The 18,295-nt window shown below is 36.2% G+C and overlaps 1 protein-coding gene across 1 annotated transcript in view; it reads right to left on the reverse strand.

Moving 5' to 3' along the window:
- Nucleotides 1–7,319: 7,319 nt before the first annotated feature.
- Nucleotides 7,320–18,295, reverse strand: part of LOC134745205 (BAI1-associated protein 3) — an 85,950-nt gene continuing 74,974 nt past the window's right edge. Inside the window, exons 16-24 of the mRNA XM_063679202.1 lie at nucleotides 18,132–18,195; nucleotides 15,860–16,020; nucleotides 14,128–14,218; nucleotides 12,070–12,232; nucleotides 11,534–11,759; nucleotides 11,168–11,333; nucleotides 10,297–10,456; nucleotides 9,198–9,432; nucleotides 7,320–8,188 (exon numbers count right to left, since the gene is read on the reverse strand). Of these exons, the coding sequence (XP_063535272.1) occupies nucleotides 8,094–8,188; nucleotides 9,198–9,432; nucleotides 10,297–10,456; nucleotides 11,168–11,333; nucleotides 11,534–11,759; nucleotides 12,070–12,232; nucleotides 14,128–14,218; nucleotides 15,860–16,020; nucleotides 18,132–18,195 (1,361 nt within the window). The 3' untranslated portion in view covers nucleotides 7,320–8,093. The remainder of the gene's footprint in view (nucleotides 8,189–9,197; nucleotides 9,433–10,296; nucleotides 10,457–11,167; nucleotides 11,334–11,533; nucleotides 11,760–12,069; nucleotides 12,233–14,127; nucleotides 14,219–15,859; nucleotides 16,021–18,131; nucleotides 18,196–18,295) is intronic.

Genomic DNA, 18,295 nt, shown 5'->3' on the forward strand with positions numbered 1-18,295 from the left:
AACGCGGTACAAAACGGAATTAGAAAGTAGGACCACATACAACACACAACAACACTGACTACATACAAGTTTCCAAACGAGCCATTGAATTTAGACCTACGTAGTTGCGCCATCTACAAACAATGTCGAGGAGGAACGACTTTATGTACCTACATAAAGATGGGCCGATTTTTTTTCAATATAATTTGGTATCTAGGTTTGAAGAGCTCTTCATTCTGGTCAGAATAAACACGAAATCCCAATTTGGGACAAACATGTATGTAAATTCCCGTTGTGTTACGAAAATTCCATACGTTTTATAAATATTGTAGGGCATACTACAATGAAATTGCGCTTGTATTCTACAGAATAGGGAACTCTATCTATCCACCAAATATCAAAATATGACAAAAATGAAAGGAACGACAACAAAATAAAAATCGGCCCACTTCATCATCTTCATCATATTCCTCGCGTTGTCCCGGCATTTTTTGCCACGGCTCATGGGAGCCTGGGTCCGCTTGGCAACTAATCCCAAGATTTGGCTTAGGCACTAGTTTTTACGAAAGCGATTGCCATCTGACCTTCCAACCCAGAGGGGAAACTAGGCCTTGTTTGTTGGGATTAGCATCCAAATAAACGTTTTATCTATCTATCTATCATTAGTCCGGTTTCCTCACGATGTTTTCGGCTCACTTAGCGTTTATTAATTCTCTGTGAATCCGACTCACTTTCCAGTTGTATTTTATTCATGGTATGATATAGCCCAGCGAATCCAAATTATAAATCGTCTGATGGAACACAGTCCCATAAAATTTACATGCATTTTGTAATAACCCTTACTAGGAATTGTTAGCTCTGTTTCATTCGCCCTTTAAAGATTCGAAAAGCATAGCATCAGCTAGGTATAAATCGCAAATATAGCTAGGTAATGTAGGCACCTACTTGTGGTTGTTAAGAAACCCGAAATGAGGGTTGCTGATTAGAATTCAGTGCGTCGACTCCGCCTTTCTCGCCCCTTTTTGCTCATTTTGAGAACTTAATAACACATTTTGGTAAGTAGCTCTTTTATCGTATGTTAGCAACTAACATCACAAAAGTTGATATGGAAGAGCGGCGCTATTGAAAGTACGTATACTTATATTTATTATATAAAATAATCCTATATAAATTGATATTTTCTTATCTGATGATAAAAAAAAACACTAGATTGATTTACTTACTAGGGAAATGGGAGCGGGTATTCTTTTCTTAAAGTAAGCGTGTTATGTTTCATAATTTTAAAACTCCCAATCTCAAATGGCTCATTAAAAGTGAAAGTAAGTAAAAAGTATAAACAACAGCCTAAAGCTACGAGTATGAAATTTACTATAATTTTAAAGGTAAACTTTTTGTAAAAAGCTTATATACTCTAGGGCCCCGTGCCGTCAACGAAGGTAACGTTCACCGTAATTTCTTAAAATCGCCGACCTTAATACATATGGACTAAGAGTTTGATATTAATATCTGTTAAAAGCGCACTACTTACTTGCTCATGGTGATACAGTCTTTAGATAGCGAACGTACGCATAAATGTCAAATTTCTAGTAAAAGATGACGTTCACAATGATACTCCCACACTTTGTTCTATCAAAGTCGGTGCAGAGTTCGCAAAGGCGGACTCTAATGCTTTTAACCATTATCGTCTACTTACTTGTATTTTTATAGTAATATGTGCGTGCTGTTGCCCTGCAGGGGCACTTATCCCTAGTGACCTAATATTTCCGATAAAATAACATTACGCCTTATTTTGTTTATCTACGTGTAAACGACACAATGTACGTCCACAATTTAGGTATGTCAATGGTCAAAACCTCCATCTTGAATCGCATCGTTTTAAATGAAGGTAAGTTGATTTTGCGTCAATATTTGAAGTGTAGTTTAAACAAGCAAATGTTTACGCAAGTTGAGCGTTTGATAAATACATCCAAGTTTATGTGTTGCATTTGTACGAGTTCAGGTTTAATAATTAAAATTATTAACGGAATACAGGTATGATATGTTTAAAAGAAAAAAGTAGAATGAAAGGCACTCATACCTGCCGAGGTATTTTGGCGCTCGAACGCAGTGAGAGCGCCAATAGTCCGAGGCAGAAATGATGCCTTTCACCCGAGTTAAACACTCTACTTTTTATTTCGAATACGAGGAAAGTAAAATGCATGTGTTTTTTTTAAAACATGACTAAGTATACATTTTTACAGTATTTCCTGAGGGTACTTTCAATTAACAATTCAGGCAAAAGTATCGTTATTTATGGAATGGAGAGTCAAATACCATAATGGAAATTGTATAACAAATCCATTTAAACTCAAATTTTAATTGCTTATCGTAAAAAAAATAAAGAAAAACGTACTTCGAACGTAAAATGCTCTAGTGCAGACACGTATCATTTTCTGAACACCTTTCAGAACAACAATGACCCTCTTTCAGAGCATGAGAAATGAAAAAAACTTTCTACTGCCGACTTTATGACGTCACAGCAACTACCCCACACTCTCGCGCTTGTCATCTCATATATTTGTATTCAGGGACATCATACTGAATGTACTGATACCAAATATACCCATGTCCGAGACGACATGAGCGAAAAGTAACCTAAAGCCTGTTCGGCCACTCTACTAACCGCTTAGTACTGTTTTTAAGCAACTTACTCACACAATGACGCATGCCGCGTGTACAGACGTGCCGTTCACACATAGAAATGCAAGTGATATTTGATGTATAGCGTGTCCGCCCTGTGACGAAAGCCGCAAAAATATCTGACACGATCTTATTTGAAGAGCCATAAGAGCGGGCTACATATTTTTGCGGCCTTGGTGACTGTATACTTGTATAGTACATTCTCCTACTTGTGTCTATGTATGTAGTTATCTCACTCCTAAAGTACAAAAGTTTATTTTGGCCTGGTTGGTGTAGGATTATATTCAGATCTTTGGGCTTCATTATGCACACTCGACACACATATATGTATCTACCTATGTATATGAACTGAAATGAAATAAAAATAATTTATATCAATGTAGCATAACTGCAATACAATTAAAGTATAAACTGCAGGATTAGCTGCATTCCCTACCTAAGCAGCCCTAGCAGGGTTAAGGTTATTACCAATTTTAAGAATTGAGAGACCATACTTTCATTGTTGATTATTATTTTAATGTCACTCAAACTCACCTGCACACCCTTAGAATGTTACTCAATAATTTGTCCTTCAAAAAAATTACATAAATATGATCACTGACCCAAATATCATTCCATTAACAGGCGAGTCCTAGACAAGAACTGTGTACGTAAAGTTGGGAAGGATTTGTAGGTCAAGCTTTACTGTTCAGCCTAAGAAAGCCACGAGCATAAACCTCTATGACGATCACAGCCTAACAATCTAATTTGTCTGCCTTTTGCCTCATCCTGTGCCTACGGATGTAATGTCCTTACGTAGATAAAAGGTAGCGCAAAGAACGCAAAGTCGGGCAGAATAAATTACATATTTTGATCTTTCTTGATGTTACATTCTTGAGGTATATTGTTCAGATTGTAAATCTCTGGTGTGTCTCGAAATGGGAGGGAATGTACAGAGATAGCTATCATGTTGGCGTCATTTTCCTAAGGTATTTTCAACCCTTTTAGTTATATTTTGCGAGGTGCACATATAGACCATACTGAGTAGGTAACTTTTACTATGGGGCCAAACCCAAAACCGCGAAACAAAAATCATAATAAAAAAAACAATCAAATATGTGAAGTTGTAATAAGCAAAGTGATGATAACCGCAATGCAATGTTCATTTCCACTCTAATGAATTTCATTATAAAAGCAATGGTGTATTAAACCATAATTGTTTGACAAAATCACACTAAAATATATATTTATTGAAATAATGCGTTTCAATATATATAATGAAACGCATTATAATTTATGTATATATATATAATATACCTATAATTGTGCGACAAAATTACACTAAAATTATAGTGAGTTTCAAAATATATAATTCTAATACACTCATAATCAATTAAAAACCGATCTCTGTTTATAAATATACATACATTAGGTACTAGCCGTTACCAAATCCGAAGTCGTAATTTCTCACGTAGCTCGCGAAAGGCTGAAGAGAAACATATTGCAGTTGCAAACACATTTGAGCTGACCCCCGACGGGACATCCTGACCTAATTAAGCGACGATCCACATAATACAGGTCCCAGGGTAAACAATATGATGCGAACACTTAATAAATACCTATGGAACGTGTTGCTCCGGGAAGTGTTGGAGTGGTTTGTAGCCATTGTTCGTAGGTAAGTACAAATATTATTCATCTCTCTTCGGGTACAGTACAGGTAACATAATATTTCTCAAACGACATTATTTTATTAATTATTCTACATTCCCATCGACAACGGGATCAGTTATTGGCTTGTTTTGATGAATTATTTTTATCGTTTAAAAATGCATTGTAATATTTTTATACTTTTCCAGATTTCAAGTATTACCTTACCTGCCTCAGATATAATGATTGTGTTGTTTTGTTTTCATTTCGAATTTTCGTCACTTCGAAACGCTTATTAGGCTTATTACAAGCTTTTATTAAACTTGCCTTGTTAGTATTTAGTATGTATATATGTTGGTTTGTTTTAGTTTGTAAGTTAGTGTGGGTCAAATCTTGAAAGCTAAATTTGACCTATTTCCCGATTTCCGAATAAGCTGAAAATTTGCATACATATTATCTTGTGGCGGTCGATAAGTCGGGTAACAATGCAATATTATGGTACCAACGAGCTAATCTGATGATTGAGACAGAAGGTGGCCATAGGAACTCTGTGATGAAACAACGCAACCTAAATTGTGTTTGGAATTTTTAGAATTGTCTCGATGAGTATTAGTTGCCTGCGGTAAGAAAAGTACAGTCAGCGATAAACTCAGTCAGTCAGCTGCAGAGAAAAGGCACCCCCCCCTGCATACAAATTTCTGTAAATTTGTATGGACGTGGGGTACTTTTTCTCTTACCTTTTCTGTACCAAAATAGTTATTTGTTATACAAGGGTGCAAAGTTGTATTTTACCCGCGAGTGTGGAATTGAAATACGAGCAAGCGAAAGGATTCTATAGTTGAACCACGAGCGGAGCGAGTGGTTCTAAAATAGAATCCTGAGCGTAGCGAGTGTTTTAACACACGAGAAGTAAAATACATTTGCACCCGTGTGTAACACAAAACTTTTCCCCTCACTATAGCGAGGAAAGTGCAACATCCACAGGCTTTAGATCATCTTCATCAACTGGAATCACTCATTTTTTTACGATATTATAACAAAAAACTCTCGAAATTCTGTACTTTTACGTGAGAAGTTTATAAGTAAAATTTTTGTTGACAATGTTGACATTTCTGACGTATGAAATGTCAATGATGCGTTTTGAAATTGCATCGACTTAACTTGTGCGTTCAGAATTATATTTAACATAATTATTAAAAAACAAACGTTTATTATGGAATTTTAAGGTTTATGACTTAAAATCATTAAATAAAGCTAAATCTGATATTTTCTATTAGATTCTCAATCCATTTATTTAATGATAATGAATATCGAACGAACCATTATTATGAGCGTTTTACGTTTTGTTATCTGTCAAGCTACTTAGACACGCTCCATCCAAGATCAAATTACTTTCCCCACTAGTGGATAAAATGCGTTTTTCCCCGCTTGTTTTAGAGGATAAAAGACGGCTTTCCGAGCTAGTGAGGGGAAAATATTTTTTGTACCTAATTATATGTCTGTGACCGCAGTCTGCAGTTGAATTTTAAATCATTAAATAATAATGCTTGAAATCATCTTCGGTTTAACGTCATTAAAAAAGACAATTTCAAATAGTTTTGAAACTTGTCTTCTTTATAATAAGGAGCGAAATAAATAAATCAGTAAAACAACGTTCCTCCATAGAGTTTATTTAAAGCCAGGAACACAAGTGTTGATAATAGTTTACAGTAGGTACATACATCACGGCAAATTATATCACAAACGGGTTAACAATTTTCCTGACAATTTTCAGGAAGTGTGTATGCTTCTTGGATTACAATCATCTGTAAAGTAATGGTTTTGTTTTGTAATATGATTTGGAAGAGTTGTGCATACAAGGTTTTTGCATACATTAAAATGTATAGGAAGATTAAATAATAATCTCTCAATAAAAGAGGCTTATTTTAATGATTACTTGAAAATAAAAAAATAAAAAGGAGCAAAAATGCAAAAAAAAGTCCTAAAATCGGGCCCCTTTTGCTATACCCCAACCGAATATTTATGGTATTCGAGTAATGAGCCTATTATTACTTTTGATTTTCTCTAACAACCAGACCGTTTAAACATTTGGCAAGGAGCTACAAAAAAACCTCATTCATGTAGGTACATACAAGCTTAGCTCACTGCGGCGAAAAATATTTATCCAAAATATGTTTGCTCAATGTAAAAGAATATTCCTTCGAAAAGCCTATTTTTAAATAATTGACTCATGGAATGGTCTTGATTTTATTCAAAAGTTGTAAAATTTTGGTTTAATAATACATTTTCTGTTTCTTACAAAGATACAAATGTGTGATTAAAATCTCAGTGATATGGTTTTTGGTTGTTTGGATATGTCGACTTTCTAATGCCTTATTATTAGAGTTATTAGATATCGTATAGGCAAGACCCAACCATGAAAAAGGCGTTGATGATTTATTTATTAAAATGTCTGTATTTGTTGGTTATTTCAAATTCAACGTTAAATTATCTTGAAGTAAGAAAATATTGGATAATATACCTACCTTTTTTATTATAATTAGAAAAGTTTGACAGCTAAGCACACGTACAAGGTAACACATTATCTACACACTGAGTAGTCTGACACGATATAGATCCTTGTTAATGTGACGTAAACTATTCCTTTGTTAAATAGTATAGGTATAATCAATATGAGTTTTATTATTCTCTATATTATAGTACACATCAATACACTTTCTTCTATAATAACAATAGGTATACTTGTATACATACGCAATAAACAATTTTCACATATAGTTATAAAATTTTGAATATCTTCATACAATAATTACACTAACGATGAAAATCAGTCGTCAAGACAATGTAAATAATCATTTTTATAGATTACAATGACGGATAGATATTTTACGTGTGATACAAAGCTCTTTTTGCGTGGATCATGCGGAGGTATTTATTATTATTTAAGTAAGCGGAGTTTGCTCAAAATCTTTTCATACATATTTGAAGAATGGTTCACTTAAGAGTAACGGTGCGTAATAAAATAGATATTTCAAGTGACCAAATATGGAAGGAAGCCACAATTATGCGTATCAAGCTCAGTGCAGTTTGTGTATAATAACATGAAGTGCCTGTAGTGTTCATTGTAGATGTAAATAATGTAAAGCGCGTATATATTAAAGAACCGGTAGTGAAATGTCTAACGACGAGTCTTAAAGTACTTGGTCAGGAATTCTAATAGATACTACGACTAGGTACATAAGCTCCGAGGGTGCATACTAATTATAGGTACACGTACACAGTAAAATTCTCTCGTGAATGAAGAATTACACAGTCTTTGTAGTTTATAATACATTAATACTGATGCGCTCGACATCTCTGCATAAGTAGGAACGGAATAACAAAGAAAAAAGAAAAATACAATTTTGGCAAATATTTAGGGCAATCGTTACAGTTACAACGCATACTTGGAAGTAAAGCGCAGACTACCATTTTTCTTTGGGTTTTCTATCAACCACTATAACAAACGTATATTATTAAAGTAAAAACAACATTTCTCATAACTAACTTTTAAAATATCAAGCTGCAACTAAAAAGGTCTAGAAATCAGTTAAGTAGACGTATTAAAATACAACCCACCATTTATTTCCCCTAATCTATAAATATTTATATAAATAAATAAATATGATCTCATAAGTATTGAAAATTTGTAAAATATTCTTAATATATTGTCGACATTATAATGGACGTTGTGCGTCAATAGAAATTTCAATAAAATTAACTTCATTTGGTAAATAACAAAATAATATTGACAATGTTTTCATATTATTTTACTGCTCTGCAAATCGTAATTTTTGTTTTTTGACGAAGTCTATAGCAACCTTGTCCGTGGTGCGCGATTCCAAAATTTGTAATATAGGGTGATCTGTAAAAAACAATTGTAATACACATATTAACATGTTTAAAAATAAAATAAAATAACGGAATCACTTATTTTGAGGTACGTAAACTCGCAAAATTAGTAACGTATTGCGACTGCGACGTGATTTGTTTGCTAATCGGCCTGATTCTAACTTTAAGATACGTCAAAAATTTATTTATTTAGAAAAAGGCGCGAGATTCAAATTTTCCATGGGACGATATTCGTGTCTACATTTTTAAAATTTGCCGCCTTTTTCTACTGACAAGATTTGCTTGACCAGCTATACATGAAATCAATATATTGCCGCTCTAGTTTTTATGAAAAAGATGTTTCCTGTCAACTTTCCAGAAGCTTCAGTAAGTAAGTATATAACGTTCGAGTAAAATTTCAGGCATGTGGTAAATTATTCCTAAGTTTGTAAATCATCTTGTGCGGTTTCGTAATCGCGCTGAATATTTTTGAAAGAACGCATGGTACATTATGGCATCATTTTAAAAATAGTATTGAATTGATTCCTTAAACACATTAAAAATGCATCAAGTAAACGTTTAAAGTTAAGCCTACTGATTCTTAATAACAAAAAAAAAGGTACTTTTAATCGGAGTTTGTTTGTCATTTGTTACCAAATATTACAAATCAGAATTTGCCCACTTCTTGGTTTCCGATTGAGCTGAAATTTAACACATTCGCATAAGTTCGATGTTAATGTAGTATTAGGGTAACATCAATGGAAATCCAATAAAGTCAAACTCATCCGATTTGAGCTCGTTAGAATCGCCTCGAAAGAGAAGCAAAATTGGCAATAAAAGGTACCGTTCTACTAAAAGTATTTTTTGATAAACTTATTAATTAGCAATTTTAGTGTCGAAAGTGACATTTCTTCAAAAAAAAAACTTCACTTTTGACACTGATAGATCGGTATCGTATCGCTGTGACATCTTATAAGCATTGCTCGATTTGGGCCGACTGTCATTTGCCAATATTTCCAAAATTCAAAGCCGTAGGTACTTACTTCTATCATGTAGCTGCATGAGAGGCAGCTCAATGGGACGCAGCGGGTCAGGAGGAGCATTGCTGTTGACGCCAGGAATCCGCGAGAGGGACACGTAGGCTTCGCCGGCGAAGTCGTCAGCGGTGAGCACGTCTCGATCCCACACGGACAAAGCCAGAGCCGCCTTAGGCGACCGACACGACTCCAGCGACACCGCGAACTCGAAACACTCGTCCCATATTGGATTCAGGGTTTTCTACGAAATTAATTTGTGTATAAGTAGTTCGATGTAACTACAGGAAATATTTTTTTAATCACACTCGCTCAATAAATGTGGAATTGCACGCAGGCTTAGCGGGAACTATAGAAAAAGCGTTTTCCCTTGGGAGTTATGAAGTTTCTAGTACTAATACTAGAAACTATACCAACTATACTATACTTTAGTATTTAAACTGTTAATTATAATTAACAGTTTTTTGTCTTTATAATTCATTTTTGTATTGCAAGTGTGATGAAAAACATTGTGGATAACTCGGGGCGTAATAATATTGCAAACTCGAGTCTATAAATCGCTCCGGCAAGCCGTCGCGATTTAATTATACTCTCGTTTGCAATATTTAACTTACGCCCCATGTTGCACAATGTACAGGATAAGGAACCTAACACATTAGAGCTTAATTTACCTACGGTCATGCTGCGTTTATGCGGCATACTGTATGTTAAAATCGCGACGCACTTGGCAATCACTGCGTATTTGTCACGTCACGTCGTACTACTATAATATGGTATGTATTATATTTATTGGACTTAGACAAAGGGGAAAAATATGCCTACCAGTTTGCGCCTAACCAATTATTAAATAATCGCTACCACTAATATAAACTATATTTTAAGTAACGTCGGTTAGTAACAGAATCACATATAATTTGCGGTATCGGAAATCGTGCTCTATTTATTTGTTAGACAGGGAAGCTTAAACCTTTAATAAATATCTAACTGGCTTGACACTATTAAGTTTAGATTGCTATCTAAAGTTACTAATTCATAAGTCACTTCTAGTGTTGGATTTAATTGGGTTTCTTAGAAAACCTTTTAGATCGGTAAAAATAAAGTGACTAACCTTTTGAACATTAGTAGTTTGTTCGTGAGCTTTGGGGAAAATTCGCTTAGGCACCAGTTCCAGAACGACGAATGGGTCGCTCAGACCGTTGGGGTCCAATGGTATGACATCACGAGCTGATAGCACTTCCACCGACAATGAGTCATGATTGAAGTATACCCTATAAATAAATATTTAAACCATTTTGGATTCATTATACAGGAATTCCAACAAAAATATGATCGACTTTAGCCCTTCGCATGCATTCAGCCCTTTTCCTGGTGGTAATGATGATCACTGCCTCAGCATTGGCATCGGAAAGTCTTCATTAGATATAACGCAGCAGCCGAGGTGCTCAAAAATATCTGAACACTCTTTCTAACGCCTTGCTAATAGAGGCGTGTTTAGATATTTGAGAGCACCTTGGGCGCTCCTATATATATCTCATGGTAGCTATACTTTAAAAAATTGCAGTGGAGCAATGCGTTTCGGACAGGATTTTGCTCAGCAAGGGATCAAAATCAAGTTTTAATTACAAGCTTTTATTTCCTTTCACCTGTCCTGCTGTCTGTATGTAATCAAAGCTTGTAAGCTAAATTAAACCCACTTTCCAATATTCGATAAAGCTGAAACTTCACGTACTTATGTAAGTTGGGTAAATAGTCAGATGGAGACCGGAGGTGGCCATAGGAAATTAGGAACTCTGTGATAAAATAACGTAACTTCATGCCTCAATAAAAACCAGATTGAAAAAAAAACAACGTAACTCCATGGTTTTTGGGTTTGTTAGAATCGATGAGTATTAAGTTGACTGTTTAGAGAAAAGTACAGTCAGCGATAAAACATTTAATTAAAAATGTTTTTTTATTATTATTATTTAATAGTGGCATACCTGACTAATATTGATCCGTAAGGCGATGGCAGTGGTGTCCGAATCTGTTCTGTAAGTCTGTCTGCAAGCCAGAGCTCAAGCAGCTCATCAGTCGGAGCTTGATGGTACTGCATTCTTTGTTCTACCTTTCCCCAATCTGCGTTGTGAACTTCCGACATTGGTAATCCTATTGAAAACCAAAAAATCGTGGAACGGTCAAAATGGTCTAAACAAAGTCTAAGTCAAAATTTGGTCTTAACAAATCAAAGCACCTTGATAAATGATAACACAAAAAAAAACAAGAGGACTAAAGCTGTCATATTTTACTGAACTAAATAAGAAAAAACACATAATTATTACCTAATGCCAAATCTTTAAATAATTTACCTTTTCCTTCGGCGTGGAAAAACTCTGCTAGCAAGTCTAACGCTTCCCGCAGCCTAGAATGGTAAACCCTCGGTCTTTCGGCGCCACCGGCGTCAGCCTGAGATGACACCTCCTTCAGCACGGCGCTCCAGCAGCCGGCTAGGGCTCGGATGAATGCGCGCGGCAATAGCCACGTGTTCAGGGACGAGAGATGCTGGTCCAGGAACTCCAACAGTGGGGTTATGGCCTGTTATTATAACATTCTACTCGTAAATGTTGTAGGGCGACATTGGGAGTTGCAGTAGGTAAGAGAAATACTGTCGAATAAGGCAGTGGCTATCCGATGGTTCCACTGTCAGCAAGTCGCGGTCACCGCTCAGATACCGATGGAAAAGCTGTTTGCTATGTGATTGTATTATAGAGCCAACATAGTAAGTGAGTAAGTACAGAATCTATTACAGCTCGAGTGCCGAAGACATTTTGTAATTAATTTCCGGGATAAGTAGACACATCTTTCCGACGAAAATAAAGCATCTTCAAGTTAAAGGTTTATTTACCTGCGGCGTAGGCAGAGTATCCGGTGACCAGGCGAGGTGGAAGACCGCCTTACGAAGAGGCGGGCGAGCGCGTGTAGCGAGCGGCGCCGCAGCGCGCGCCGCGCGGGCGTCCAACGTGCCAAGCGCCCCGCGCACTAGCTGACGCGCGCTTTCGTCGTTAGCCCTTAACATTGGATAGCATATGCCGCATATGAAATTATGACATAAATGTTGAGCTCATGAGTAGGTATGTTCCCAGTCGGACCAAGCTAGGTTTCACTGTACCGACTTTGACGAGACGAAATGTGGAAGTGACATAATAAACCATTGCCATTGCAGTCTGAGCAGAGTAAACTAAGAGCTTAATTCTGCAGCTTACTGATGGTACATCACAACTGTCAATTTAAGTACTTTCTTTATTTCTGGATATGAGTGTAATAACTAATACTACTAATTGTTTAATAGGCGCTATTGTTGCTTTGGTATGCTATGTGTGTGGAAATGCGAGCATGTGTTTCTACCTATGGAAACTTTTAATTGGATCACTGTTTCTAGGTATGTCTTTAACTTTCTTGTTACTCTAGCTGTAAGCCCAAAGACGAATAATTGATACTAATATTATGTAGGTACAATTAGTAGTTTTAATAATTATATTACTACTTAAGTATTGTTTTTAAGTTGGTACAATAAATAATAATAAAGTTAATCATTATTTACTTCAGCAGCCGGGCTAGCACATGATTGGCGCGAGAGTATCTCGCCGCGACATAGACTACCCGTCCCCCTTTAATTCATATAGTTAGTAAAAGACGGGTAGTCTATTTTGCGGCGAGATACTGTCGCGTCAATCATGTGCTCGGCCTACAGTACAGATATGATGGTCGTATTTGTCTATGTGACAGCGTGATATTGACAGTGTCTGTGTCAACCACGTGGTGTCAAAAAGTTCGAGACACTTCTTTTGTCACGTGGATAAAGCCATAAGCATAGAGTAACTTATACTAGAGCGGTACTGTCATAGTAAATTTTGTAACCCCAGTAAATTCACTGCCATCTGTCGACACACTATAAAACTAAAAATGAAGATTTATAAAAATACGATAAAATGTATTTAAATATGGATAAATGATTTTTTTTATTTGCATTAATTATTTTTATGATTTTGACCCATGTTGTTTCACTGATATGCGTTAAAATTGTTAAATAACAAACGGAACCGTCAACGCCATCTATACGACAGTAGGCCAAAGCTAGTAGCGCCCTCTGATCGAGAATCAAATTTTCTTGATTTTCGAGGCACGTTTTTTCCTTAGACTGTATCCATCTATTACGGAGTTATATCTATCTTTGCCATAAGCCATCAATGATACGCCTGGTCTGCAGGGCAAATATCTATACAACTGTTCACTTTATACCTACGGTAAAAGCAATTAACGATTTGTGATATAACACCAATTAAATCCGGCCTGAAAGTATATTTATAATTAATTTTCCTGTAATTGAGTGAGTTTCAGGAAGGTACATTATTTATGTGAGATATAAAATATCTTCTCAATTCATTCAGCAGAATTAAATTTTTGCAGTTCAAATCTTTGCCTACGTTTGACCTTTCTTTGATGACCGGTCTAGAGTATTTGTAAACGCAATCATGCCTAGTCCAGGACATTGAAGTAAGTGGCATGTATACCTGATGTCGACTTAGTGACAAGACACAAGGCAAGGGGTCGAATTAATTGACTTTACAATTTTTTATTTTTAAACTACTCGTACATTTATTCTTGCTCTAAATAATAGGTATTCTTACTCGTTAAATCACAAATTCCTACCCACTTAATTCTATCACAAATACTCGCATACCTATTCATTGGCTGTACTGCCTGTACTCAAGCGTGTACGGCGTGTACCTCGCTCCCACCTACCTACAGTCGCCATTAGATATATCGGAGCGGCCGAGGTGCTCAAAAATATCTAAACACGCCTGTAGGCGTGTTCAGATATTTGTGAGCGCCTTGGCCGCTCCGATATATCTGATGGCGACTGTACATTTGTACAAGCGCACTTGCGCCACTTCGCACTTACATGTGTTCATCGTCGTACTCGGCTAACGAGCGGCGCACGTACTCCAAGTTGTTCACGATTGTGCATATCTCCTCCATCGTTTTGTTTTGACCTGCATACAAATTATCCTTGTAATCCACAGCTTTCTTAACATTATCTTGATGTTAATACCAACTAAGTGGGAATCCTTAAAGGTTTAAAATGTAAAATAAATCCGCAGTGCAAAGCTACGGTTAACTTGAATAAATCTTTCTTTTTCCGCCTTAATAATGAAGAAGTTCTAGGCATCTATGCATAAAAGAAAAGTTTGTTCTTTTGTTCGCTTCGACTTTAGCCGTTGAATAGGAGACAACGACATTAAAAAGTTACGTATTTATTTATTTTATTGATACAAAATAGGTACGAGTCAAATGTATCGAAAATTTTCTTCGATAATTTGTCGATACATTAGTAAATAGTAACGTAATCACTGTCTATCTAATTACACATACCTATCTACCTATGGAAACTATATGACCTGAAGCCACTGTAGGAATTAATGCACAACTAGTATTTTACACGTTTCAGATGTATTTGACTGATTAGACCTCAAGTAATTAGTAAGGTGAAGTAACACATTAGAACGTTCCATGTTTATGTTACATATCTGAAAATTTACAAGCTAATCGGCGGTAAGCGGTAACATGATACAGCAGTAGCGCGTTTGTAACGCTAACATACCACAGACTACCTCACATAGAATCCGTCGAGAGCAAACAGTCCTCGGTTCCCATACTTAATTTTTCCTACACAGACGCATGTTTTTCATTTAGAAAGGCGCGCACAGAGGCCTATATCACGAAAGTTGTTTTATTAAAAAAAAAATCTTCATACTTTATGAATACTCTGTAAGCGCGAATAATTTTTATTGCTATGCTCGATTTAATAGGACTTTCAAAAGTGATCTTTGTAACATATACAATAACACACGCCCAGGAGCTGTTATGATAAAGCCACGTGCCGCACGTGTGTCGTAACGTATGAATAATTTTAACATTTTATAAGATTTACTTTTTTGTAATTCTGTGAACTAAGTAATTAGGTACCTATCTCATTTCATTAATTAAGTTTCGTATTTATTGTATTTTATAATAATATTTAGAAATTATAATACATTTACCCGGTTGGTAAATTTCCTGTTTCCTGACTGTAGAAATTGTAGAATAATGTACTGTAGCATGATATTTGCTGTTCTATTGTGGTTGGCGCATCATTTGGCTAGTTTGCCGCAAATGGAGTGAAAGGCGTGTTGATAGTGTTACAAAGCAGTTTGCTTAAACGCCGTAGCTTGCGGCGGCTGTCCTAATCATGTGTTGGTTATGTTATTACGATTGCACCATGCAGTACAAGGACGCATTTCGACACTAAATTTTGACTGCTCGTGTACCAATGTTGTAACATGACCATTTGTGACCATATATGTTTTTAAATCACGAAGTTTCGCATAATAAATAATATATATACGTCCATTACAACTTTCATGACTGAACTGCAATATTAGTTAGTATGGTCGTTGTTAAAATCTTGGGTTATAAATCTGTCAGTGGTCCTAAAAAAACAAGCAGGCACAAAAAACAATGCGGTAAGGACTGTATCGTTCGCAGTGGTGGCGCACGCGGCTTCGAGCAATGGCATACCGCCGCCCACCGTGCCTCCCTCTACCAAACCGATCCCTCGCCATACTAGCCTCATGTAGCACAGGTGTTCAACTTACCGTGGTTGTCATAGTAGCCCTGGTCTGCAAGCGCGCCGTGCACTAAGTCGGCGTAGTGCAACGCAGTAGCGCACGCGGCTTCGAGCAATCTCATACCGCTGCCCACCGTGCCTTCCTCTACCGAACCGATCCCTCGCCACACCAGTCGCATGTAGTAAAGGCTGCCAAATATATGATCATTAATATATTAATTTAGATAGATCGCAGCGCCGAGTTATATAATTTTTCCGTTCTCCGTGCGGAAAACGTTAAATTTCGGCCCGCTACGCTAAACGAAGTTGCCGTTTTCCAGCTCCGTCGAACAGGAAAATAGTATTTACCTACACCTCAGCTTCCCCTCGGCCCACGATTACATGTGAACTCAGACATTTCTTACTTTACTGCCCTAGGTATGTAATATACTGTTACGTCAAAGGTCACGAAGTTCATGTGTGAAACTTAAAAATGTATACGAGAGGCTTGTTGATAGGTGATATATGCTTATCTGATGTACAGTATACAATACTAGGCACCTACTGAATTAAAAATAAAATCTTTACAAGATGCCGCTCGTGTATAATATGTGTGTAGTGTACCTTTAAATAAAGGATACGGTAGAACAATTCCAAATATCGATGTTAACGCCTGTTACCTCTAAGACGCCGTAGCCAGTAACATATAAGAGGATTCCGGGTCAATAGTAGTAAGGTAATTGGCTATTAGGGCAGCATCCGGCATTGCACAATAATTGGATGCAACATCTACTTAATATTATATTGAATTATTGCTAACGGATATAAAATAGTGTTCAGGAATTGTAGCATAACAATAAATCTATTCAATTTAAACGTTAAATAAGTATCCTTTATACCTACCTAAATATTATTTTAAGGCCACGTTATTTATTGTAACTAATTATTTACCCTAAAATGGTTATTAGACTAAAATACATTTTATCTTGGCTGTATTCTAAACGGCCGCAGTATTTATTATTTAAGGAATATTGATGAGCAGTATAAATCGTGCCGGCTGACGACTTGGAACATTTTATGAGTTTAACGGTCCAAAATTCATGCAGTTTGTACTCCTTTTAATTATTGAACACCATATATGGAAGGTGATCCGGGGTTATTGTAACCATAATAAAGCATAGAACAACTCGAAATGATTGTGCTTTGTGAACGAATAAATGAGATTATTTCTTGATGTATATTATATGAACGATATTGTTTTACGGGTTCATTAGTGGTGCTTGGTTTGGCAAACCGCATAGAATAAGTACGTATACCATATTTTTCAGTTTAATAGTGGATATGTCGTATAGGTATAATGTAAAAACTACGAGCTCAAAACGTTGAGGTCCATTAGTAATACCTATTGCATTTGGAATGAATTCAAACTTCGTCACTATTCTACATAGACTTAAAGGATTCCCGATAATGCATCAATTCAAATAAAGTTATTGAAACAATGCACAGTATTGGCCAGCGGTTGGTACCTAGTAAGCAAATACATAATAGCAATTCTGCAAGCGCGGGATGAATCTGGTTTTGTCAGTTCTGAATACAGGAGGTATTGTTTTTATTTTATACGATCCGCAATCCGAATTTCAGTTGTTTGTTTGACTGTCAATACTATCAGCAAATTGTGGAGGTAAAATGTTGTAACATGTAACTTAGATTGGCATTGCAGTGAGCTACCGAAACATTATTATGACAAGTCTTTATTACATTTTATTTCTGGTTTACAATACCTATTCTGTAAATATGATGTGAATAATTGTAATGTAATACGAATTCGTAAATTACATAGTCTTTTCCTAAGTTTATTGACTTGTATGTCTCTCGAGTAAGGTACAACTGACACAAACGTAATTGATTATTAAAGTTATAAAAGTTTTGATGCGCTCGAAAGTTAAATGTAAGTAGTCTCGGTGGATTAAGTTTTAAGCACTTTACAAAGTTTTAATAGTTATTTTATCTTACGACAGTTAGATCGTATATATAACCACAAAAATAACCTAGAAGCGTTTATCTTAGAAATCTTAGAATAGGTATTAAAAGCTGATAGTCAATAATTTGTGCCACTGGTGCGAAACTTGTTCAATGTAGGTAAATAGGTCGCATTAAAATATGTTCCAATCCTTGCTCTTATGTCAAGTGTGGGGTAGGTCCGAGTTAAAAGAAGAAGCCCTCGTCAAACGTATAAATTGCAGACGATTGTCCATAAAACGTGACCGAATATAATATGAATAGAGTAAACAAGAGCAGTGACAAAGCGGGGATATTCTCACCATGCGGCGGTGTCCACCGAGGACGTGCTGTGCTTCACAATGTGCTCGCCTTCCACCAGCCGGTCTGTAACAATATCATAGGATCAACCGGACATCGACTGGAATATACTTCTTATTACCTACGTGTACAACAGGGATGTTTTATCGGAACCGAAAGCGAAACC

This window comes from Cydia strobilella, chromosome 11 (genome assembly GCF_947568885.1).
Source record: "Cydia strobilella chromosome 11, ilCydStro3.1, whole genome shotgun sequence".
Lineage (NCBI taxonomy): Eukaryota > Metazoa > Arthropoda > Insecta > Lepidoptera > Tortricidae > Cydia > Cydia strobilella.